The sequence below is a fragment of the Calidris pugnax genome, unplaced genomic scaffold (genome assembly GCF_001431845.1).
Source record: "Calidris pugnax isolate Ruff unplaced genomic scaffold, ASM143184v1 scaffold125, whole genome shotgun sequence".
NCBI classification, from domain to species: Eukaryota; Metazoa; Chordata; class Aves; order Charadriiformes; family Scolopacidae; genus Calidris; species Calidris pugnax.
In genome coordinates this window covers 881509-906513 of record NW_015090906.1, presented here as the reverse complement: position 1 = coordinate 906513, position 25005 = coordinate 881509, and the positions used below count along the sequence as shown (strand labels likewise).

At 45.8% G+C, this 25005-nt stretch overlaps 1 protein-coding gene across 1 annotated transcript; it reads left to right on the top strand.

Moving 5' to 3' along the window:
• Nucleotides 1-2719: 2719 nt before the first annotated feature.
• On the top strand, nt 2720-24266 carry MCM10 (minichromosome maintenance 10 replication initiation factor). The gene is made up of 21 exons (XM_014949126.1): nt 2720-2778; nt 4840-4891; nt 5842-6005; nt 6298-6454; nt 7816-7920; nt 8519-8653; nt 8760-8934; nt 9802-9967; nt 10736-10903; nt 12553-12669; nt 13311-13510; nt 15059-15159; nt 16168-16269; nt 16381-16498; nt 17412-17640; nt 19189-19348; nt 19749-19867; nt 20681-20794; nt 22062-22207; nt 22408-22450; nt 22750-24266. Exons 2-21 carry the CDS (start codon nt 4885-4887, stop codon nt 22831-22833), a joined length of 2610 nt encoding a protein of 869 aa, XP_014804612.1. The 5' UTR covers nt 2720-2778; nt 4840-4884; the 3' UTR covers nt 22834-24266.
• The last annotated feature ends 739 nt before the right edge of the window (nt 24267-25005 follow it).

Sequence of the window (25005 nt, the reverse complement as noted above, 5' to 3'; positions counted from 1 at the left end):
CTTCCTAATGCAGAAAGAAATGAGCAGAAGGGACAAAGGATAAGGGAAATGTCTTTTGTGGAGAAGGTCACCTTAACTGCCCCTGAAGGACTGCGTGGATCAAAAACTTCCCACAGAGCTATTGTGAAAGTGATTGACTTCCTTGATGTATCCATCTTCATCAGGAAAGTGCCACATCATAAACTGCTGCTATTGCAGTGTCAGAACAAAATGCTAGCTTTTCAGCATTAACGTAATAAAACGGTAAAAAAGTTCATTTAATAACAGAGAAATAGCAAATCGGGGTAAAAGACCATTGCAGCGTTCATCAGGCAGGCTTTGAGTCCTCCAAAGTGGGAATTTCTGAACAGAAAACTGACAGCGATGATGGCTGTACTTACTGTGCCCCATTGCAGGAGTTATGGGAAATAACATTAGATGTAGTAAATCAAGCTGGGACAACAGAAGTGGGACAGAATAAGGTGAGTTCAGGACTTAACAGATCCCCATCGATGCCATTGCTCCTCGTTTGAAAAGTAAAGCCGGTTATATAGATAATCATGTAATACAATTTAGAATATATATTAAAAGGCCTTAAATGTCAGGACAAATTATGATATTTCATGGAGTGGTTTCACTTCCAGAAGTGCTGGATTCCGATTTTAAGAGAGATTAGCTAAAAGAAGCATCCATTTTTGTCATTGCTTGTCTTCTCTCCACTGTGCTCATGGGGTCTTTGAGGTCAATGCTTTGACTGGTGAGGAGAAAGGGCATAGTGACACACCTGGAAGAGGGGTTCTGGTTTGGGGATGGCTCTTCTACCATAATAGGGTACATGGAAAGCTCCACTGGGCCTCCACCTTCAGCCAAGGTCATGGAGATCATTCTCAAGGAAAAGAAGTCAAGCTGGCGTACAAAGTCCAAGCGTTGCTGCTGTCCATCACTGATGGCTGATGGAGAGCAGTAGCTTTTCAGGTGCGGGGGCAGGAATGCTTTTCTTCCAAATGAAGGTAAAGATCAGGTCATGTGTGGCTGATCAACAGCCTTCTGTCCTCTGAAGTTCTGAACATTAAAAGGATGGTACGACCTTTGAGAGAGATGCTTGTGCAGTGAAATTTATATAGATACAGGTTATGTCGTCTTGTGATGTTGAGCTCAGGAGAATGGAACAACTTCACAGGAGAAAGCTCCAGGGCTGCTGGATACCACAGCTGAATGGGCAGAATTACAGTAGGTACATTGTAGTCGCACGTGACAAACTCTCCTGTCAACCCACTTCCATCAATAAGTGCCTCTCCAAATTGTCCTGTGGCTGAAGATCCGTATCACAGAGAAGAAAACACATTGAACAGATCAATAGTGAAATTAGAAAGTTTGGTGACTCAGTATTTTACTTCAAACCTGAAACAGAAACTATTCTAGAGCTGCTTAATTCAAACCAAAGGCCTCAATAGTGAAAATTTATGTTTCACTCTCAGCAGATGAATAGTCTTAAAATATACACAAGAAAAATACCTGCAGATGTTTCTTGGGCCACAGGAAATCTTCCTTCAGCGTATTTTTCATGTCATGCCGTCAGTGAATTCTCAGCTACTGATACCAGGAGAAACAATCCCTTTTTTGCTCTTGTAATTAAAGTGAAGAGTTGCTTTTATTTTGCTGGTTGTCACTGTTGTTCTAATTATCTCTTGTAGACTCTGGATTCTTGTTTTCTGTTAGCTATAGCTCACGTTCTTACACAGCTTCATCCATAATTTCAGGTAATACAGGGGCTGACTGAAATCCGTTGTGAAGAGGTATTCATCAGCTTGGTTGGAACCTTCTTCATCAATTACAAGGACTCCCAGCAGATGCAATCTCTTACTGCCTTTTAATTGGTTCCTTGCGACAGCAGGATTTATGGGCTTTTTCCCCCGAATCCAATTTTATTATGGGAGCTTTGTGATAGCTATGGATTCTGCAATGACCAAAATCCGATGGAAACGCTACTAGGCCATAATCAAACTAATAGAATGATAATAGAGCTGATTTCATCTGAGGAGCGTTAACCTTAATGAAAACACAGAAAATCAATGTGAAAGGCCAAACGAGGAATTACTTATGCATCCATCAAGTCAAAATTAATCGTTTTAAGAGGCTGCAGAAAGAGAGAGGGTCTTAGCACAGGAATACCAATGGGAAGACATGGGCATTAGCTGAAGTAGGTCTCCATGGAAAGATAAGATAGTAGGTCCAATAGTGCAAATGAGGAGGGACAAGGAACTGCAAAGAATAAAACTACAACTCTGAAATGTGTTCATGCAGCAGGGGGGAGTACTTCTCTGTTGTTGTCATCATTAACACAGTGACATTAACTGTCCAGAGGGCAGACAACTTACCATGACAGGTGGCCACAGCCAACAGATGCTCATTAGCACAGGTTTAAGAGTTCATCCCCTTTGTTTTCCCTTAGATGAAAGATAAAATGTATTTTTGTTTTAAAGTGACTAGATGTTATGTGTCCGTGAATTATTACTTGTCCACATATCTCTGTTTTTAACAAAGGACATTCTTGGTGTAGCAGCGTGTCCCACAATCAGGACCCTGACTTGATGTGGAATAGGTGAGGCGCCATCCTTGTCCCGCCCGCCCACAACCAAGATGGCGGCGGGCGGCCTCAACTGACCCCGAAACTGCCAGGAGTAAGGATGGCGCGGGCGCGCACCGCCCCCCCCCTCCCCGAGCTGCCCTCGCGCATGCGCGGGACGGGGCGGGGCCAGGTTGGAGTTTTGGCGGGTGCCCGGGAGCGCGCGGCTGGCGGTGAGCGGGGCGGCCTGAGGGGAAAGGCCGGGGGGATCGGGGTGCGGGGGGGCGAGAAAAGCGAGAGCGATCCCTGGGGATGGGAGTCTGGGAGCCCCGAGAGCGATCCCTGGGGGTGAGGGATCGGGGATCTGCCGGGAAGCCCTGGAGGGGGGGGTCAGGGTTTCACTGGGTTGGAGGGGGCGGCCCTGAGGTGTGGGGGGGCGGCCCTGAGGGGAATGTGGGCTCGCAGCCCCGAAAGGCAACCATATCCTGGGCTGTCTCCCCAGCAGCGTGGCCAGCAGGGCGAGGGAGGGGATTAAATTGGAAGAAAAAAGATTCAGATTAGATATCAGGAAGAAATTTTTTACTATGAGGGTGATGAGACACTGGCCCAGGCTGCCCAGGGAAGTTGTGGATGCCCCATCCCTGGAGGGGTTCAAGGCCAGGCTGGATGGGGCTTTGAACAACCTGGTCTGGTGGGAGGTGTCCCTGCCCAGGGCAGGGGGGTTGGAACTCGATGATCTTTGAGGTCCCTTCCAACCCAAACCATTCTGTGATTCTATGATTCTGCACCTCTGCTCCCCTCTGGTGAGACCCCCACCTGAAGTGCCGCCTGGGAGGGGATTGCTCCCCTCTGGTGAGACTCCCACCTGAAGTGCTGCCTCCAGGGCCCCCAGCAGAAGAAGGACCTGCTGGAAGGGATTCAGAGGAGGCCGCAAAAATGATCACCAGCTCTGGGGCCCCCAGCACAAGAAGGACCTGCTGGAAGGTGTTCAGAGGAGGCCTCAAAAATGATCGGAGGACTGGGGCACCTCTGCTGTGAGGACAGGGTGAGAGAGTTGGGTTTCTTCAGCATGGAGAAGAGAAGGCTCCGGAGAGACCTTATAGCCCCTTCCAGTATCTGAAGGGTGCCTAGAGGAGAGATGGGGAGGGAGATCAGGGAGTGCAGTGATAGGGTGAGGGGGAACGGATTTAAACTGAAAGAGGAGAGATTCAGATTAGATTTTAGGAAGAAATTCTTTACTGCGATGGAGGTGAGACACTGGCCCAGGTTGCCCAGAGAAGCTGTGGCTGCCCCATCCCTGGAGGTGTTCAAGGCCAGGCTGGATGGGGCTTTGAACAACCTGGTCTGGTGGGAGGTGTCCCTGCCCATGCCAGGGGTGATGGAACGAGATGATCTTTGAGGTCACTTCCAACCCAAACCACTCTATGATTCTATAAATGAGGATCCCATGGTGAGAGGAGGGTCGATCCTGGGCAGCACTGGAGAAGACAAAGAGATCCACTGAGGGATGGGGATCCTGTGGTCCCTGGGGAGAGGGGAGGTGGGGTGGCAGGCATGGCACAGCTGAGCTCTGATTTGGGACCCCCAGGATCCACTCTGCAGCAGAGCCACACCTGCTCATGTATGCTCTTGAGTTTTGTATTATTCTTTGCTGAAAATACGTTTTCTGGGGCAAGAGAAAAGAGAGTACTATTAAAAGTGGAATTTATAGGCGAAACAGAAGTCCTTGAAGCAGAAAAGCTGTGTAAGCACAGAGTTACAGTTTGGGTTTGTGAATAATCCATCCCCAGTGGATTTCTCTTCTGTTATCCAGTCTTCCCTTGGCCATTCATGTCTGCCTGTGCTGATTATTTCTCATGGACATGTGTCCATGAAACAGAGGAGGTGTGAGAAATGTAGAACGTATGTTTTTAAGAATAAGAAATGTGAAGAGAGAGCGAAACCCTGCTACTTTCTTCCATTTTCAAATGACAACTGAACACAGGACTGATGAGGTGGAAATGGTTATTACTAGGAGAATAAGGTAGGCATTTCTTAAAATCTTTGCCTGTTAATGGGCTTTTTTTCTAAAAGTAGTGCCCTTACACTGCAGTGCGTTCAGCATAGATTAGACTTTAAATGTAGAAAATGTACCTGAGGGTATTAAATTTAGTGGAGTCCTCATCTGCAGCTTTTTGTAAACAAAACCAAGCTGGTGGTTTGCGAATCATCAAATAAGGAGCCTAAACACAATATATATTTCTAGTTGAGTTATAGCCACTTTAACAGTTTCACTGTTTTTCTCCCCGTAACAGAGAATATTGTTCTTGAGGGGCTCTTGAAGAAATCCTGGTGAAATCATGGACGGTAAGGGGAAAAGTACTCTTACTTTCAGCAGGAAAATTGTCTTCTGACCAATACATAAGTTAATAAGTTCAAGCGTTGAGAAATTTACCAGAAATGGTAAATGTCATAGCAAAGGAAATTATGTTGCACTGACTTCACTTGTGGAGGCCTTTGAGGTGGTCACTTGCCTTCATTGTTGTCACCTTTCTGTGGGGCTGCTTTGTCCCTTCCCTGATTTTGTTTTCTTTGGCAACAAAAGTTAAATAAATTTCTTGTTTTGTTCTGCATTTTAGTTCTGCTCTGTCTGTCCCATTTCTATCTCAACTTGATTTTCTTTTATCCATTATTTGTCCCTTTGGTTTTTCTTTGCTTTCTATTTTCTGGAGCAAAGCATATCTGGGGATATGCTTTCTTGCCTGCCTTGCATCTTCCTCTTCAGCTTCTGTTGGCAAAAGCTACGTGGGTGTCTCTGTAGAGCTCCTGGCTGCACCTTTACAAGTCCCAAGGCTTTTCCTTGTAACAGCAGCTATTGTACAAGCAGCTGCATAGGAGGAAAAGCCAGTGCTGAGTAGCCTGCAAATTTTCTGCTGACCAGCCAGCCTGGATCATAAACCCAGAGTGTATGTAACCACGTTTCCATCCAACCGGCTGGCAGGAAGCTGCTTTTTCATCCTTTAGGCAAAGTTGAAGTAGTTCCAGTGCTGAGTAGCCTGCAAATTTTCTGCTGACCAGCCAGCCTGGATCATAAACCCAGAGTGTCTGTAACCACATTTCCATTCCATCCAACCTGTCAGGAAGCTGCTTTTTCTTCCTTTAGGCAAAGTTGAAGTAGCTTTTTAAGAATGCCACTTGCTGTTCTGATTTGCTTTTGGTTGTCATTAGCTTGTGATTAGAGTAACGTGGATATTTTATTCCGTGGCAGCTTTCCTCTAACTGGGAAGAAATAATGCTGAGTTTAATTTTTGCTGTAGCTGATGATGACTTGGATCTGTTGGCCTCTCTCCTGGAAGAAAACGAAGCAACTGAGGAGGGGAATTCTCCTGAGGAGGAAGATGCCCCAGAGGATGAGGGGGGAGAACCAGATGAATATGATGAGCTCTTTGATGCAGAAGATGATGCATCCTACACTGAGGAGGTTGATGCTGAGGACAACGTGATTGATGAACAGAAGGAGAACCTGGCTATGCTGTTTGGAGATGTGGATGACCTGCTGGAAGAGGAGGAGGCAGAAGAATCTGTCCCCACTTCAGCTCCCAGTCAGGCAAAAGAGAAGACCAAATCTGTTGGCCTCTCTCCTGGAAGAAAGCGAAGCAACTGAAGAGGGGAATTCTCCTGAGGAGGAAGACGCCCCAGAGGATGAGGGTGGAGAACCAGATGAATATGATGAGCTCTTTGATGCAGAAGATGATGCATCCTACACTGAGGAGGTTGATGCTGAGGACAACATGATTGATGAACAGAAGGAGAACCTGGCTATGCTGTTTGGAGATGTGGATGACCTGCTGGAAGAGGAGGAGGCAGAAGAATCTGTCCCCACTTCAGCTCCCAGTCAGGCAAAAGAGAAGACCAACCAAGAACTGCAAGGTAACAGCATCTTTATTCTATTGTATATATCTTGTCTCTAGAGAGCTAATGGCAGAAGGTAGGGTCTGCTGCTTCTCGGTTAAGAACTGCAAGGTAACAGCATCTTTATTCTGTTGTATGTATCTTGTCTTTAGAGAGCTAATGGGCAGAAGGTAGGGTCTGCTGCTTCTCAGTCTAACGTGATTGATGAACAGAAGGAGAACCTGGCTATGCTGTTTGGAGATGTGGATGACCTGCTGGAAGAGGAGGAGGCAGAAGAATCTGTCCCCACTTCAGCTCCCAGTCAGGCAAAAGAAAAGACCAACCAAGAACTGCAAGGTAACAGCATCTTTATTCTATTGTATATATCTTGTCTCTAGAGAGCTAATGGCAGAAGGTAGGGTCTGCTGCTTCTCGGTTTAGGATGGGGAATACAGAAAGTCTTTGTGAAAGTTTAAGTCCAGTTTTCAGTGCTCAGTCACCAAACTCACCAAACCTGTTCCTCCCCCTCAGCCCCGCCAAAAAAAGAGACAGATGACTGAAGCAAGCCAGGGAAACTAAACTGGCTCTGCTGAGCAGGATCACAGAATCACCTAGGTTGGAAGGGACCTTTATGATCATCTAGTCCAACCATCAACCTAACTCTGATATAGAGATAGAGAAGGTTACCTGTGTACCTGCACCTTGTCTGATGAAAAGCAGTGTTGCTTCAGTCTTCAAGGCTGTCACCCTGGCATCTTTCACCAGCACAGCTCTCCTTCCCCCACAGGACTTAACAGCAGAAGGTTCTGCCGTACTAGTCAGTGTGGAAGCAGAGCTGGGCACAGAGCCTTCCTGTGTCCAGGCCACATATTTGATTATATTAGAAGCATTTCTTTATAGTAAATAGTACAATCATCAGCCATTTAAATTGTCTTATGTTTACTGTCATAGAATCATAGAATGGTTTGTGTTGGAAGGGACATTAAAGATTGTCTTGTTCCAACCCTCCTGCCATGGGCAGGGACACCTCCCACTAGACCAGGTTGTTCAAAGCCCCATCCAGCCTGGTCTTGAACCCCTCCAGGGATGGGGCATCCACAGCTTCTCTGGACAACTTGTTGAACTTCAGGAGGAAAGGTACATGCACTATGGCAAGGAACATACTGTGGTCAAGGAAAATATTTATATGAGAAAAATCAGCTCCAGGCTGTATGAAAAAGTGGCCCTTCACTGCGAGCTATCCAGAGTCAAGTACATCTGTATTGTGGCTTGGGTCTTTGTTTTTGAATTTCCTATGATGTAGTGAAACTGCCAGACTTCCAGGGATCTCATAAATTCCTGTTTGCAATCGCTTCCTGCTGTTTTCATTATTATCCTTTTTCTTCTCCCCTCTTCTCTAGCTGAGCTGAAAAAATTGCAAGAACAGATGAAGACGTTGCAGGAGCAGTTGCAGAAGACTGCTATTGGGCAGCAATCCAGTTCAGGCCTTGAGAAGAAAACTCCTGGTAATGAGACTAATTAAATGAGTTCATGATTTGTGTGGGCCTACCAGTGTGCAATTTATAGGCAAGACTCCAGATAATCCTAAAGTGGGCACTGAATAGCAGGGAGGAAGGGTGGTCTGGTATATTCCCACACATGTTGTTTCCTGCAGCTACAGACTAACTCAGGGAGCTACAGTATCTGCATCATGGCTTGCTGCTACATGAGGTGGCTTTCATGACAGAACTGCTCCAGGGTCTTCTGCTGGAAGTGTCCCTTCTTACTGGCAGATGACAGAAAATAGAGCTATGTTTGTTGCTGTAGCACATTGGGTGTAGTAATAAAGTTATAAATTAAAATTGAAAAGCAAGGGTTTGTATCTACTTTCCACAGCTTTGTGGCTTCAGCGACATCCAAAACTTTAGGTGCTTGTGGGGGAAGAGTCATTGGGACTTTTCTGGCTGTTGCACTTCAGATGCTGGCAACTTAGCTGAAGGGTTTCTGTGTGGGACCCTGACTTGGGCTTGTTATTCAGATAATTACTTAGCTTGGAGCGGTTCTTAGTATTTAAGCCCAGATCCTTAGATCTCTTGAACACTTTTTTTCTGTTTTCCTGGCCAGGTAAATCTCCCTGTCCACCCTTAAAGGAAAGGAAAGTTCAGAAGCTGCAAGAGTCGCCATGTTTCTCGGCCCAACTGGGCAATCCTTTACCGCCAACCAAACGAGGAATCCAGAAATCAAAAGCATCCTCAGCAGGTATGTTAGACTCCTGTCTCTGGTCAGGTGTAAGTTAGTATTATTTTTATTTAGAAGTTTTCTTTCCTTATCAAGATTCTTTTTCTTACTTTTTTCCCCACTAAAGAGAACAAGACTCCCCCTCCACGCCAAGTCCTCAGTCTGGCGTTCCAGCCTCTCACGTCTGCTGCAGGGAACGCACCCAGTAAGGGGACCAGAGACAAGACTCCTCACGTGACCACATGCTCCGGTGCAACAACTCAGCCAGTGTCTGTGGAAACCTTCTCGGGACTGAGATTAAGGTCAGCAGCCCAGCACTCAGCTCTGTTTGGGGATATCACCCTCCAGTAACGGGAAAGAAAGCGCAATCAGTCCAGTGTCCTGTGATGGTAGTCACACAAGTGACTGGATTTCTGATTAACCATCGTTTAACCATGTCAGATCAGTCAATTGTCATTAGGAGATGCAATAGAAAGCCACAGCATTGGCTGGTTGATCAGTAAATAGGTAACGTTGACTTTCGGCTTAGTACCGTGTTTCTATTTTCACCTTTGCTCTTTTCTAACAAAAAAAGCTATAATTTTATTAGTGCTGCCTTCTCTGGGATGTCTCAGTGGTGGAAGAGGGAAGCAACGGGCTGTGCAAAGCCCAGTTGTGTTCCAGCTGCAAAAAAGCTATAATTTTATTAGTGCTGCCTTGTCTGGGATGTCTCAGTGGTGGAAGAGGGAGGCAATGGGCTGTGCTGAGCAGATTTTGCCCCAAAATTAGAAAACTCCGGAGCTGCTTTGGATCCCCGTACTCCATGTGGCCACAAGAGGTCCCTGAATACTCACCGTGCCTTCCCTCACTAGAAGCCGTGCTGGGTTTCCAATCCGTGCTCAGTCATTCATACTCAATCATTCCTGAAATGAGCAGAGTTAATGGAGGCTCGGGGCTAAGTTGCAGTGCAGCTTTCTGGACAAAGACTGGCGTGATCTGTAGCTTTCTGGTATTTGTGCAGTGTCCTGAACTGAGGGACAGGGGTTTTGTTTCAAGTGACCTCAGGGTGAAATAAGGCACAGGGGCATTTTGCTGCGAGACGTAGCCTCCCCAGGAGAATGCTGGATGGTTTTGATTGTCCGTTTGTGCCAATGGATGTGTTCTCTTTTCCATGCTTTTGCTTGATCTAGAAAACCCCGGGTTTCATCAGCTGAAATGGACAGGAAAATGGCTAACCGGAAGCTCCTCCGACTGTCCCAGCTGAAGAGCAAACTTGCTACAGAAAATCTGGAGGAAATAGACTGGGTAACATTTGGAGTCATAGTGAAGAAGGTCACTCCTCAGAGCGCAAATAATGTGAGTAACTTAGTTGCCTCCCTTGCTCAGTCCAAGTGCAATGTTGGTCTTGCTTTCCTGAGAAACTAGTTAGGTCTTCAACTTAATCAGTCAATTCCATGTAGTTAATGAAAAGCTAATATGTTAAAGATCTTGGCTTCTCTGGTTTCACACAGAAGTGTCCTCAGATTAGTCCTGAGGTTTTAGTCCTCAGGGTTAAGTCCTTCGTTTATCTGGTACAACTGTCCAGACACTAATGTAAGAAAAGTAGCCATGGCATAAATCTGCCTAAATCTGTTCATCCACTGTTACATGTTAAATGCCAGTGTGGAAAAAAATGGTGACTCTCAGTCTTTCTAGTCAGCCCTCTTGTTTTAAATGTGCCACCACATTCTTCTTCTGTCACTTCCCTAGAGGTCATTCTGTCCTATGTGGTGTACATGTTCTCTAGAAAGTCATTGATGAAACAGAGATTTGCTTTGGTTTTACTTGTTCAGTGGGGTAAAAACCTCTTTATTCAGCAATCAAGAGTGCTGTCCAGCTTTAATGTCTGGGAATTGGTGATAGCAATTATTGTTGTTCTATTTCAGCCTTTAAGAATCCCAGAAATGGCTGTGTGGCATGGCTGGAGATATTTTATCTAATCTCTGCTAAGGTTACAAATTGTGCTTTTCTGAATCAGGAAAACCTGGGGGGGGGTAAAAAATCAGAGTAACTCTTCAAAAGCAACAGCAAGAGGGGGCAGTCAGTGTCCTCGTGCTGAGAGCTGAAAGGAAATGTCTGTTCCAGGGCAGAACCTTCAGTATTTGGCGGCTGAACGACCTACGGGATCTCAACCAATATGTCTCACTCTTCTTGTTTGGTGATGTCCACAAAGAGCACTGGAAGACAGACCAAGGCACAGTCATCGGGCTGCTCAATGCTAACCCTATGAAACCTAAAGAAGGCTCAGATGAGGTGAGAGGATTTTTCACTTGCCCATCAGCTGTAGAGAAAAAAAACATAGCTGATACTTTTTCATATCTACTTGAGATTTAGCTTTATAACACACGTTAAGGCTGAAATTACGGCAGTCTGCCTGAACAGCTTGAATTGCATTCAGATGGTTGTGTGGTTGCTCCTGGACTTCTGGAAGTCTGAACTTCAAGAAGTCCTACTAAGCATCTAAAACCAGAGTTTATTCAAGTGTTTCATCTGCTCTCAGTAGCAGTCAGCTTTTCCACAGATGTAGGGTGTGTTTTTTCGTTTCAGTTTATTCAGTTTCCTCAGTGCAAAGCCCATTTCAGCCAAGAGGTCTCTAAAATCTGAAAAAGGTGGGGAAGCTCATCTCTCTCTTCAAATTTAAGCATGAGATGTGATTGCAAAATATTTATTGGTTCCAAAATCATGATTGAGAAGAAGCAATATTTGATTTATTATAATACATTGTTTATTTATATAGTAAGTTGATACATAGTACTTCACTTGCTTAATCAATTACTTATAAATGCAGAACATGATTAATTACTTTTATGTATCAAAACATTTAAGGTGGCTTCATTTTCCTAATAAATTAATTCTTCTAATATCTTTTTAATTGCACTGGAATGGAAACTGTTCTTACTGACTTCTGTCAAGGGGAATTTCAATCTAGTAGCTGGTGATGTAGTGTTTTGCATTTTAAATTCTCCAAATGGAAAAATTAAGAATCTCATTAATTGTCTATTAAGCTATATAATTGCTTAAATTAACATGAATGAGCAGTAGAAAGTCCTACTGGTGAGTCAAAGAAAAACATACCAGATTTAATGTAAGGGCTGTATTCAACTGTTAAGAATGGCTCTTAGCTAAAATGTCCACATTTAGACCTACATTAAAGCTGACTTCTTGACATGTTTCTTATCTGCAGACAGAATTCCTACTATCCCTGATTGTGTGAGGTAGACACTCTCCTTGAACCACAGGAATCAGTTTTGATGGTACCCTAAACATAAGGAGAGGGACAGAGAGCTTTTAGTCCATCTCTTCTTCCCATCCTCTGCTGAATGTGGTTGCCATGGTGGCATCAGAGCCAAGTGGTTGTACAGGACCATCATTTATAGCACAGCTAAATTTGCCTCTGCTGGTCCTTGGTTCTTTGCGGTTCTGAACATAGAAATGCAACATTTTTCATCTCTTTTTGAGAAAGAAATTAACTTTTTTTTTTTTTTAACTGAGCCTTTTCTCAATCTAAACAGAACATGTGGCTTTCTTAAGCTAGGCCCACATGTTAAAGCTGCATTGTTAATACCAGAGGTACCAAACTGGACCAGAGCCAAACCAGTGGCATCTAGAGAGAAGCCCATAGAGTCTTCCTGAATCATAGAATCATAGAATTGTCTAGGTTGGAAGGGACCTTAAAGATCATCTAGTCCAACCATCAACCTAACTCTGACAAAAAAATAAATAAGAAATAAGCTATTTAAAAAAAAAACACTAAACCATATTCTGGAGGACCATGTCAACCCATCTTTTGAATGCCTCCAGGGATGGTGCCTCAACCACTTCCCTGGGCAGCCTATTCCAATGCTGGATAACCCTTTCCATGAAGAAATGTTTTCTGAAGGCGTGTTCTGATTTCTTTCTAGGTGTGTTTGTCTGTTGATCATCCCCAGAAGATCCTTCTCATGGGTGAAGCTCTGGACCTGGGCACTTGCAAAGCCAGGAAGAAGAACGGTGATCCTTGTGCACAGATTGTGAACCTGGTCTGTATCTCAGTAGTCTAAGCTGTTGGTGAAAATCTGGCTGCTGAGTTTTGTACTGATGCTCTGACCCCGACATGTTTCTGGATCTTGACTTGTAACTAGTTAAATTGAGTGGAGAAACTGAGAAATGAAACCTAGAGGAGCTGCTTCTGTGAGGGCACTGGAGCAGCAGCACGGTAGCTCCCTAAATGCAAAGTTGGTGCTGCAGTGAAAAGAGATGGTCTTGACCCATGACTGTCACCATCTCCACACCCTTTCACTTTCCTTAGTGGCGCTGCAAGCTTCCATGCACTGCACTAGAGAACTCATCCAAGGTAAAACAAAGGGAGGTTTTTCTTGGGAGTGGTTATGTTTTTCAGAGACAGCTTTAACCCAATGAGTTCCCTGGTCCAGCTGCCAGAATATTTATTCCTGGGATGGAGGAAGTCCTTGACACATGGAGTGTTTTTCCAGTGATTAACATGGGCAGTTTTAGTTTTGTTTTTCACTGCTGGAGTGTGGGCATATTTTTGCTGAGTTGATCAAATGCCGGAGTACCACAATAGAGATGTTGCTTTGGTTTAGGATGCATGTAGGTGAGAGGAATGAAGTAAATTTTAATTGCTAGTGTTCTGCAACAGGCTTCTCCCATTTCTTTTCAGAACGACTGTGAATATTGTCAGTATCACATACAATCCCAGTACAAGAAGCTGAGCTCGAAGCGGGCAGATCTGCAGTCTACCTTCTCTGGGGGTCGCATTCCTAAAAAAGTTGGTCGGAAAAACCCTACTTTGAAGGAGAGGCTGTGTCAGGATGGGTTTTACTATGGAGGCGTCTCTTCAGCAGCATACGCAGCCTCGGTGTAAGATAAACCACTTATTTCCCTTGGGCTAAAGCACAGTTCACTGCTTTTAAACAGCGTTTACCTCCCATATACAAGTGAGCCTGGAGCTATCTCTAGGGTGAGAGCTCCCTTTGACTTAACTACGTTCACCAAATAGAAATAAATGCCCCATGTTTGGTGTAATTCTCCTGGCGTCATGGGATGGGAGATCAGAGCTGTTGTTTGATGGAAAAATTTTAACAATCAGTGTTAAGATGTGGTATGGGGTGTTTTTTGCCTCATTAATACTGTGTTGTGCAGTCAGGTGGCATTTTGTTTCAGTGGATGAAATGCACTTTCTCATGAGATCCCAAGCGTTTGAGTCTCCAAGAAGAGTATTTTTCAGTGCCATTCCCTTATTGTATTTCGTTATGGCTCATTGCATTTAATCCCAGGCTCAGTGTCAGTGTATTCTGTATTTCCTCCTCCCTTCCTTGACTGAGACAATACAGTATCACTATGTGTTAATGAAGAGACAGTGGTACACCCTGTGTGCTATTAAGTGACCGAGGTCAGTAGATCTGTACACATCCCATAACTAGCATGGAGGGGTCAGGTCCTTCATCCAAATCCCACTGAAGGCAGCTGTGGAAATACAAAGTCACAGCTGGATTGAGCCCTTTGCTTGCATGCGGCTTTCACAGAATCACAGAATCTTCTAGGTTGGAAGGGACCTTAAAGATCATCTTGTCCAACCGTCAACCTAACTGACAAAAATAGACACCCACACAACAAACAAGGAGCATCATCACTAAACCATACCTCCCAGCACTACATCAACCCGTCTTTTGAACACCTCCAGGGATGGTGCCTCAACCACCTCCCTGGGCAGCCCATTCCAATGCCTGATAACCCTTTCAGTGAAAAAATTTTTCCTAATATCCAGCCTGAACCTCCCCTGGCGCAACTTGAGGCCATTTCCTCTTGTCCTGTCGCCTGTGACTTGAGAAAAGAGACCGATCCCCATCTCTCTACACCCTCCTTTCAGGTAGTTGTAGAGAGCAATAAGGTCTCCCCTCAGCCTCCTCTTCTCCAGGCTGAATAACCCCAGCTCCCTCAGCCTCTCCTCATAAGACTTATTCTCCAGACCCCTCACCATCTTTGTCGCCCTTCTCTGGACTCTTTCATTCCCTTATCTCTGCCCTCTGATAACTGGTGTGACTCCACAGTAATGAAGCAATTCCAGCCTCCTCTCCATCCCTGGAACTAGCTGTGAGCAAGGCTTAGCCATGACCTATGTTTAACGTTCTGGCAATACATAGGAGATACATATTTCAACCAAGGGGAAATGGGAGATCCTAAACAATGTGCTAGAATTTCAATTTAGACCCATGTCCTTCCCACAGACAGACAGATGGATTTAGACCCATGTCCTTCCCACAGACAGATAACAGTAGAGAGGCACCAATTTGGATTAAACAAAGGGTGGCTGGAGTTTTGCTGAAGCACTGGGCTAGTGTTCAAGCTCCTGTCCTTGCTCTGAGCATGGGAAAACTCTGATGTTCTGGTTTTGTTTCCTCTTTCTAGTGCAGCGGCTGCAGCGCCGAAAAGAAAGATTCAAACCACTCTCTCCAATCTGGTCGTGAGAGGAGCTGACGCAATTGTCCAGGAAACCAGGCAGAAAATTGGTACCTAACTACCCCTGTAGTCTCTTCCCCCTCCAGATATTGCCAGCTTGATGTGTAGATGTGTCCCAGGACCCTGCTACTCACTGAACAAATCTGGCAATTGCTTTGCTACAGAGATAGCCGTTTGCAGGCTGCTTTCTCAATTGATCAGAACTCCTCTTCCCTCTTGAGATCACAGCTGCAAGGCAAATGTAACTAAGCAACTGTGTAGCTCCATGCATCTTTTTTTTCATCAGTGCCCCTGAATTAAGTCTCCTCTTCTGTCTTTGGACAGTGACAGAAGATCTTTGCCAGATTAATGGGAATTGGAAGTTTTAAGAACTTTGAACCAGAGAATTTATTTTATTTGATTAAAATAAATGACTTCTGTCAATCTTGAAAGCTTCCGAGGAATACCAAGTATAAATCAGAGTCAGGGCTGCAATGCAGGGGGACCTCCTGAGTACCCAGCCTGTTTCTAGTGCTTTTCTTTTGTGATCTGCAGTCTGTTCCTTCCACAGCCGTTGGGATGTCACCAATTTTTCTCTGCCACCGTTTGTTTTCTGAAAAGCACTTAATATTACACCCTCTTTATGCTTGGTGGAGAGCAGATGACAGATTATTCAAACTACGTGCTCTAGATGCCACTTAGATGTCGTATTCACATCTTTCATTTCCCTCAGTTGCCCTTATTTCAGACATCGCAGTGTGTGTCCTGTCTCTAGCTGCCCTTAATTCTCCAGGGATAAGATGTGGTGGCTTCAGGGCTTTCAAGCATTCTAAAAATGGGAATGGTGGGAGCACCAAAGATAGCCAAGGCTGATGGGGAAATGACTGTCTAATGAAATTGTTGAAGGGGTAGAAATGTCAGCAAAATACAACATAGAAGTTGGCCTTGTGTTGGGGGTGTGCTCACTCGGGTGACTCACAGGAGTTTCTTCCAACCTGGACTACTCTAGATCTCTAAAGCCAGAACTGCTTCCCTTCCTGGCTCCAAATCTGTTGGATTTTCTGCCTCTTCCACCCCAGGTGCAGCAAAGAGACCCATGCAATGTTCTGAGGAATTCAAGGAACTGCTGGCACAACCGACCTTTGGAGCAAGAAACCTCTGCAAACACTGGACCAAAGCAGGTATTGTCCTTTTCCCTGAAGGAAAACCCACTGCTGAAAACACTAAATCTCCTCCTGAGCAACCATTAGTGCCATTTTTTCATTTTGGTTTGGTTTGGGTTTTTTTCCCAGATGCTGAAAAGAAGCAAGGGGCCAATTTCCAGTCTATCTCTGCTTCAGCGCTGCTCAAGCAACAGAAACAGAAATTGCTGGAGGCCAGAAAAAAGCGATCTGAAGAGATTCAGAGGCGGTAATACATACTGACTTTCACAGGAAGGGTTCCTTTATTGTGTCCCTAACTATAACAGTGGAGGTGTTTTGCTGTTTTTAGAAAAACTTGGTTTAAATAGAAATACCCCAGTACTCAGTGGAGAACCAAATGCTCCAGCACAGTGCCCAGTAACTGGAAAGCACGATGGGAAGAGACTGATTAGAGCACGGGTCAGGACTCCTGGTTTTGTTCATTGCAGTCTTGCAAGGGTCTTCTGAACCTTAAGATTTTCAAGTGTTTTGTGCATATCTTGTTAACAAACCTAAGAACTTCAGAAGAGCCACCCTGGGTGAGACTGAGAGTGATATAGCCTCAAGAGGAACCAAAACAGAACCTGAAGGAGAATAATAAGACTAGGCACACTCATGATGATATTTCCCCCAGATATTCTCCCTGCCTACAGGACTATGTATTGCAGGGACTTTCCAAGCTAGAGGTAGTGTCTGTCACAGGATTTATGAAAGGTTTTTGCTTTTTTTTTTTTCCCCACAAACCTGTCCAACCTCTTCACCATGACCTATGTAAACCTAAGCATTTATGTGACCCCTGTGACAAGGAGTCTCACCACTTAACTGCCTGCTCTGCAAAGAAGCCCATTTTTGTGCTTTCAGCTCCTACCTCCCAGCTTCTTTTTTTTGTTTTGTTTCAGAAAACACTTAGTCATTCACTCCTTCTGGTGACTTCTTTAAGTCACTCTTGATTTCAGCCACCCAGTAAGTTCCTCACCAGTCTTGTTTTCTTCTTCTGAATGCCTGAATTGCTGCATGATTTTCTAGCAATAAAAGGCCAATTAGAGAAAAATCAGTCAACATCTCTTCTGCTCCTGTTTCTCAAACCTCTCTGCCTCTTTGATTTGTGTCCATATTCCAATGGATTATTCTTGTCTGACAAGGTTTCTCCAGAACACGAGTAAAGCCGGCAGCCCTGCTATCCCGTCCTCCTCCAGACAGTCCTCGCTCCCTTCCCCAGTGCCTGGGGCAGAGTTTCCCAAAGCTGCAAAAATGTCAACTCCTCAAAGGCCCAGGCTGGGCACAGGCTTCTCAGAAGGAGAAGATATCCTCTTCTTTGATGGGTCTCCACCCCCGATGCCAAAGCTAGGCAGCTTGGCAGAAGCCAAAAAGGTAACAGCTCTTTGAATCTTTTGAGTATTAAGAAGGGGAGGTTAAGGGAAGTTTGGTTTGTGGTAGCAGAGGAGTCTTCGATCAGATACAGGACAGCTCAGTGCTGATCTTGGTGAAGTTTCTGATTTGTGGGACCACACTGGGCTGTATTACAGTACACAACAAACCTATGGTTCCTGACAGCTCTTAGTACCAAGGTCCATGCTACTGGCTTGCCTGTAGTCAACTTCTAGAGCAGTGGGACAGCCCTGGAACAGGGACCTGTGTGTGTGTGATGTTTGGCCACTGGAGCTGGTGTCTCTTGCTAAATCACAGTCCACCTGAACTGATCAGGAGCAAGTTGTTATGATCTGTCTCACATGTGATGCTCGTGAGCTTGCTCTTGGTGTCTGAAAGCGTGCATCACCAAAGCCACTGACATAACCAGCAATTTCAGCAGATGTCAAGTAGAACAGGGGACAGAGCAGCCTCTTGGGATGGGACCTGCGAAAAGGAGATGGGGATACAGGGCATCTTATTTAAGTCATGAGCCTGACACTGAGCTTTTTGCAGAAGAAACACCTCTTTACGCACAGCAGCAGCTTCTCTAAGTAGGACGGGCTCCATTCTTCATGACCTGACTCAGTCTGTCACCCCTCAGGCAAATTACCTTTCTGGAGAGCAGTTTGGAGTAGCTGTGTGGCTGTCCTTGTACTCTTCTTCATGCAGCTGGGACAAAAATCTGTCCACCAGTGGCTGCTTTTGAGTTTTGGGAGGTTGGGACACCTTAAACCATCAGGTTGTAGGTCGGTCCTGGACCAGGATGGGAGGCGCTGAAGTGATTTTTACAGGAGAAAGCAGAGCAAAACCTGTTGCTAGTAATTGTTTTTACAAGCATGAAAAACCTGAAGTGCTGAGAAGGGGCAGGGATTTGTGCTGAAAATCCCTGGAATGCTGAATTGTGCATGTTTGTTCTTTAGCATTGCTAGTGCAGTGCATTGTGGGTGTTTTCCATTTACCAGGTAAATAACGGTCAACTGAACTAGTTTAACTGTTGTGCCAAGAGTTTGGATCATTTTGGTTTCTAGCCAGAACAGATTGCACCTTTCCTTGGTACAAATCTCTTTACATGTTTGTCAAAGAAACTTCTCTTTTCCAGCAAGGAGCAGTCTTAGCATTCTGAGAGTACAGAAAGGAGTAATTACATGCAATTTTGTATTAGTTTCCAATTATTACCAATTTATGTGGAAATATCAAGTGAATTTGATTCTTCTAGAAAAATTACTGGTTTGTGAAGCGGTTTAAGTACAGCTGCAGAGATACCAAACCTGGTAACAGGTCTGAGGAGAAATGTAATGGTTTGGGAAGTCCCAAGAGATTGGGTGATGTGGTGAATCAGATGTACAGCAGAGCTGGGAATTCTATTGGGCCTGTCTTTGGCCAGCTCCGGTCTCAGGCCAGCAGATCCTGTCTCCTCCTTTTGACAGACTTTCTCTGCTACTTGTGGAAGTGGAAACGTGGGAGCTAGACTGGTTGGCACCACATTTACTGCTCTTTCCTGTTTTTTAGCTGGCTGCAATACGCCGACTACGAGCAAAAGGCCAGATTCTTGCTAAAACCGATCCAAACAGCGTCAAGAGGAAAAGAGCTGATGTTGATGATGTCCTAGAAATTGTTGAAAGAGTTGAGAAAAATGTTGCTCAATCACAAGGCACAGAAGCAGAGAATGGTATGTAATAGTCCCACCTGGGAAGGTATCTGCATTTTCTGTGGGAACTTGAGTTTTCCTGCTGGTGATTTACTGTGTGATCTTGCATGAATTGCTTAATTCCCTTTAAAGCTTCTCCATCAGTCAGAGAAGCAACGTTGCTTGCTCCCCTGGGAGTGATGTGAAAATTCCTAGTTGAGAGAAGATGCAATGTTATTTTTTAAAATTATTTTATTTTTTTCTGAAGCCATATTTGAACTTGGCTTCTTGTTCTCCTAAGCTAATAAAGGCTTCTGTTTGACCTCAACATCTGCCTGAGATACCCAAGACTTCCAAAATCTCCTGCAGTGGTCATGCTTAAGAGATCACAACCTTCTTTTGAACTTGGTCTCTGTAAGACTGAGCCTTTTTGTCTCCCTAGATATGGACAAACTGGAGCCTGCCCAAAAGAAACAACGTGAGCAGCTGGCCTATCTGCAGTCAGAAGAGTTCCAGAAAATTCTGAATGCCAGGTCCAAGCACACAGATGTCCTGAAAGAGGTATGGCCTCAATCCAGTCGTGACTGAGGGCTCAGAACTACGGAGCTGTCTGGACTCCGCAGAGTGATTTCAGCAAGAAGCAGGCACCCAAACGTGTCATAGGGACCACATTGTCCTGATGAGTAGAGTCTCTGAGCACACAGGGCAAGTCAGCATTATTGCCATAGCCATGGTAAGGTCAGGTTGCCATCATATTTTTTTGCTGTGTTTGGAAGAATCACTGAAGTTTCCTGGTTAGTGGATGATCAGAGAAATCCTTCTACCTTAAAACCAAATTAGCCACGTGCCTATTTTGTCCCTCATTTCTTGACATCTTGGTCACGTAAAGACACCTGCCACCTTCATCTGGGACTCGTGTGAGTTGTGGAGCCTGTGAAATGCTGGCAGTTCCCCTGAAGACCCAAGAGGTTGGGGTTCTCCCATTGGGAGAACCTTGCTGAGCTTGTTCCCAGGGATATAGCACCTCCAGTGGCACAGGTCTTAAGACATGTTGTATTGGTATGAAGCCCTAGCTGTTCAAAGCTCTTCTGAAGAGTAGTATTTTGGCTAAGAACCAATTCCATTTGTTACATCTGCCTACAGATGTTAAACACTCCCACTCGTACATCTCAGAGGTGGCTCATCTCAGTGTCACTGAAGCACAGCACGTGCACCACATGGATTTTTTTGAAGCCAGAGATATTTGGTGTTTCTCTGGCTCCCAGACTGCAGTCTGCTTCAAGCAGGCCCAGTAATAATTTGCCTTAAGGCCATTTATGGAGAGGCTTCTCCCATCTTTGTCTCCCCACCACCCTTTTTGTGTGCCCCCCACAGGCTGAGGCTGAGCTGCAGGAGCAATACTTCCAGCCGCTGGTGAAAAAGGAAGAACTGGAAGAGAAGATGAGGAGCATCAAAGAAGTGAAATGTCGAGTTGTGACGTGTAAAACGGTGAGTGGAGGGGAGCCAGGGCAACAGCAGGGGAGTGGAACACGGGTTGTACAGAACAGTTGCAGGACCATCCTGAAGACTCCCATCTGCCACTCTCTTGGCCACAGTCCAGCGCAGGGATCAAATGGAGACTGTTTCATTCCTTGTGCCTGTTGCTGAGAGCAGCCCGTGCACTGAGTGACTACACCATGAAGGCACTGGCAGGGCAGGCTTTCGTGCTGTGCTGAACATCTCAACTCAACGTTTATGCGAGTGGGTTCCTTGGGTGTTGATGTCTGAAAACATTTACCAGTCTCTTCTCTGAAGTCCTTTGTTCCAGGACCCTCAGTTCCCCATATTATGTGGCAAAAGAAGCCAAATGCCTTGAAAACATAACACTGGGTGGGATTCCTCCGTGTTTCCAGGGATTTTGCTATCAGACAGAGGAATGGAGCTTTCTTACTATCCCAAATGTGCTGAAGGGAAAGGAGTTACTTCCCATTCCCAGAGTTTTTAGAAGGGCAACAAAGATGGTGAGGGGTCTGGAGCACAAGTGTTATGAGGAGAGGCTGAGGGAGCTGGGGGTGTTCAGCCTGGAGAAAAGGAGGCTGAGGGGAGACCTTATTGCTCTCTACAACTCCCTGAAAGGAGGGTGTAGAGAGGTGGGGGTTGGTCTCTTTTCTCAAGTCACAGGCGACAGGACAAGAGGAAATGGCCTCAAGTTGCGCCAGGGGAGGTTCAGGCTGGATATTAGGAAAAATTTTTTCACTGAAAGGGTTATCAGGCATTGGAATGGGCTGCCCAGGGAGGTGGTTGAGGCACCATCCCTGGAGGTGTTCAAAAGACGGGTTGATGTAGTGCTGGGAGGTATGGTTTAGTGATGGTGATGCTTCTTGTTTGTTGTGTGGGTGTCTATTTTTGTCAGTTCGGTTGACGGTTGGACAAGATGATCTTTAAGGTCCCTTCCAACCTAGAAGATTCTGTGATTCTGTGATTTTAGCCCCTGCTGCACTTTCCCACTCGCTGCCTGTTCCTGCCTGTTTTGGGGCTGCACAGAGGGGCCACTGTGTGCCCCGTGCGGTGCTGGGAGCAGGGACAGAGGGTGGTGGCAGAGAGGGGAGGATGGCGTTAGAAGCAGCAGTGACAAAGCCTGGGGTGATGATCTCAGACTGGTGGGCTCCTCGGGATGGGAGAAGACAGAAGTGCTTTTCCTCCAGATGTTCAGCTGTCACCAGTCTCAGGTGCTGGTGAAGAGCTCACGACTCTTTTTTTTTCTCCTCCCCGACAGTGTAATTACACCTATTTCAAGCCTCTGGAGACGTGTGTGCAGGAGAACCACGACTACCACTGGCACGACGCCATCAAGAGATTTTTCAAATGTCCTTGTGGAAACCGAGCTATTTCCCTCGACAGGCTCCCGAAAAAGCCCTGCAGGTAAGAAATGAGGCTGGTGAAATGGTGAGTGGGGCTTTCGCACCAGCCGTTCACAAGTTGCCTGTTGGGAGTCACATAAACAGTGTCCTCGAAGGGGAAGGTCAGTCCTTGTGCTGAGCAGTGTGGGGAAGGTGTGGGGCACTAGTTCTGGCACCAAACACACACCACGCTGGTCCTCACCTGCCACCTTCATCTTTCAGCACCTGTGGCCTCTTCAAGTGGGAGCGAGACGGGATGCTGAAGGTAAGTGGGAGCCAGTCTGCCTCCTTCTCTTGGTACTTTCATACCACGCTTTGCTTCAGTGCCCTTATGAGCAAAACCAAACATTTTTTAGGTGCACAGAGCCTGCCAGCTGTGATTTAGTGGGCTTTTGCTTCTTGCTTTTGACCAAAGTTTGTAAGAATTCAGAATGTCAGGGTTCCCAAAGTGTCTGTCAGTATTTAATCGGATCATTTAGCCCTATCACAACTTCTGGCAAAGAAATGTTTGGGAGACATCTTACCACACATTTAATTTCTATTCTCCATGGTTCATGTTTCTAGGAGAAAAAAGGTCCGAAGATTGGTGGAGAAACACTTTTACCAAGAGGGGAGGAACAGCCAAAATTTCTCAATAGTCTTAACTGACCCGACGTTGATATTATTTTTTTTTTCACAACGTAAAGATGGATTTCTGTGTTTAAACCACACATTTCTGTACTGGAACGCTGAGAGGAGTCTGGTTTTAGGGATGAATGAGCAGAAGAGTCAATTCCTCATGAGCAGGACATCCCCAAAGTCTCTACCAGGCCACTGCATGGATATTTGGCTTTGATCTTTTTAAACTTGACTGAATAAGGCTGCATGTGAAACACACATTCACGCCTGTTCTTTCTTACTAACAACTTGTTTACAAGATTTAACCTAGAAAAGAGACAGCTAGAGGGGAGCTCACCAAGGAATCCCCAGGGATCCCAGAGTTTATGTTGAATGGCTGGTGTAGAGTGACCTCACCAGAATTTTAAGTGACAAATCATTATGAACCAGGAGGACTGTGAACTCCCAAAGCACTTGTGAAGTCAATACCGTGGTGGGCAAATGCCAGCCTGTCAAGGTTTTTCAGCTGTTGGCCAAAAAGGGCTGTAAGAGGGTCGTAACCACAGCACAGTCTTGGCTCCAAAATTACTCACTTTGAACCCTTAAGAACAGATATCAGGCAGTTCCTGAGCTGTCACCTTGGCTTATGTGTTAAAAAGGACCTTCAGTGGCTTTGGCAGTGCAAGCCAGTGGCGTTTGCCCTGCAGACCAGCAGGTCCCTGTCACACAGCCCGTATGGTGTTCCCAGCACCATCCACTCTACGGCACCTTCGTGGCTGCAAACCTGCAGCTCCCCCTCTGAAAAGCATTTTAATGAATCTGGCACCGTTTTGCAAGTGGTTTTAACGAGCTGAGTGATTACATTTAATAGCTTTTACCCCCTTTTTTTTTTTTTTTGGCATTTTTAAATTTTCCTGAAGTCTTTCCCAGTCATCACCATGTCAGCCCGGGCTGCTGGCATGGCTGCATGGGGACAGTAGCTCTCAGACCAAGCAGGACCAGGTCTCCGAGGGCTGTCTTCACACAGGTGTTTTTCTGAAAGCACGTCTCTGGGTGGCATTTGGCCAACTTTTCCTGGACCTGATCCTTCTGCTGCCCATACCTCATGCCCCCTAGGATCACAGGGTATTTTTAAATGCCTGAAGCCACCAGCACCTCAGTGATTTGATGAAACTGCCACCAGCAGTCTCACGTGTCCCAGAGGCCTTGTTGATACCTCTTTTTGCTTGCACAAGGGCTGGAAGAGAAAGGTACTTGATGTGAAGCAACTGGCCAGGTGCGCCTCGGTATTTTGCAGCCCTCATCTACTGGTGCTTCTTCTGGGCAGCTCTGCTCGGCACGTTACCTACACTTCAGTCTCGGGTCCATACCAGTTGATGGGTGGGGTGTCACTGGTAGGTGACCATGAATATGTAACTGGGACGTTGCTTGGCGATGTCTCCCGTTGACTCCTTATTCAGAATAAATAGTGCACAATAAAACGCTCCCCGGGTTTGTGTGCTGTCATTTCTCTGAGGAAGAGGAGAGGATGCCAGAAGGAACTGGTTCGTGGATGATGACTGTTCTCAGTCAGACCAGCAGGAGTTTCTCACCTGGAGCCCACAAAACCAGCGTGAAAGTCCACATCGGTATCAGCCTTCAGCTGGCATGATGAGAGCTTCAGGTTTTTTCCAGTTCCTGTCTCTTTGGCCAAGGGAAAGGAGATTAAACTGTCACAGGTGGGTCAATACTTTATCTTCACAAATGCCCCCAGGACTGTGAGAGGTAGGAAATTGAGCCAGCATGTGCCCTTGTTGCCAAGAGGGCCAATGGGATCCTGGGCTGCGAAGGGACGAGTGTGACCAGCAGATCGAGGGAGGTCATTCTCCCCCTCTGCTCTGCACTGGTGAGGCCACAACTGGAATACTGCATCCAGTTCTGGGCTCCCCAGTTCAAGAAGGACAGGGAACTACTGGAGGGAGTCCAAAGTAGGGCAGCCAAGATGATTAAGGGATTGGAGCATCTCCCTGATGAGGAAAGGCTGAGAGAGCTGGGGCTCTTTAGCCTGGAGAAGAGAAGGCTGAGGGGAGACCTTAATAATGCTGACAAGTATCTAAAGGGTGGGTTGAGGGAGGATGGAGCCGGACTCTTTTCAGTGGTTCCCAGTGACAGGACGAGGGGCAACGGGCACAAGCTGGATCATGGGAAGTTCCACTCAAATATGAGGAAGAACTTCTTTATGGT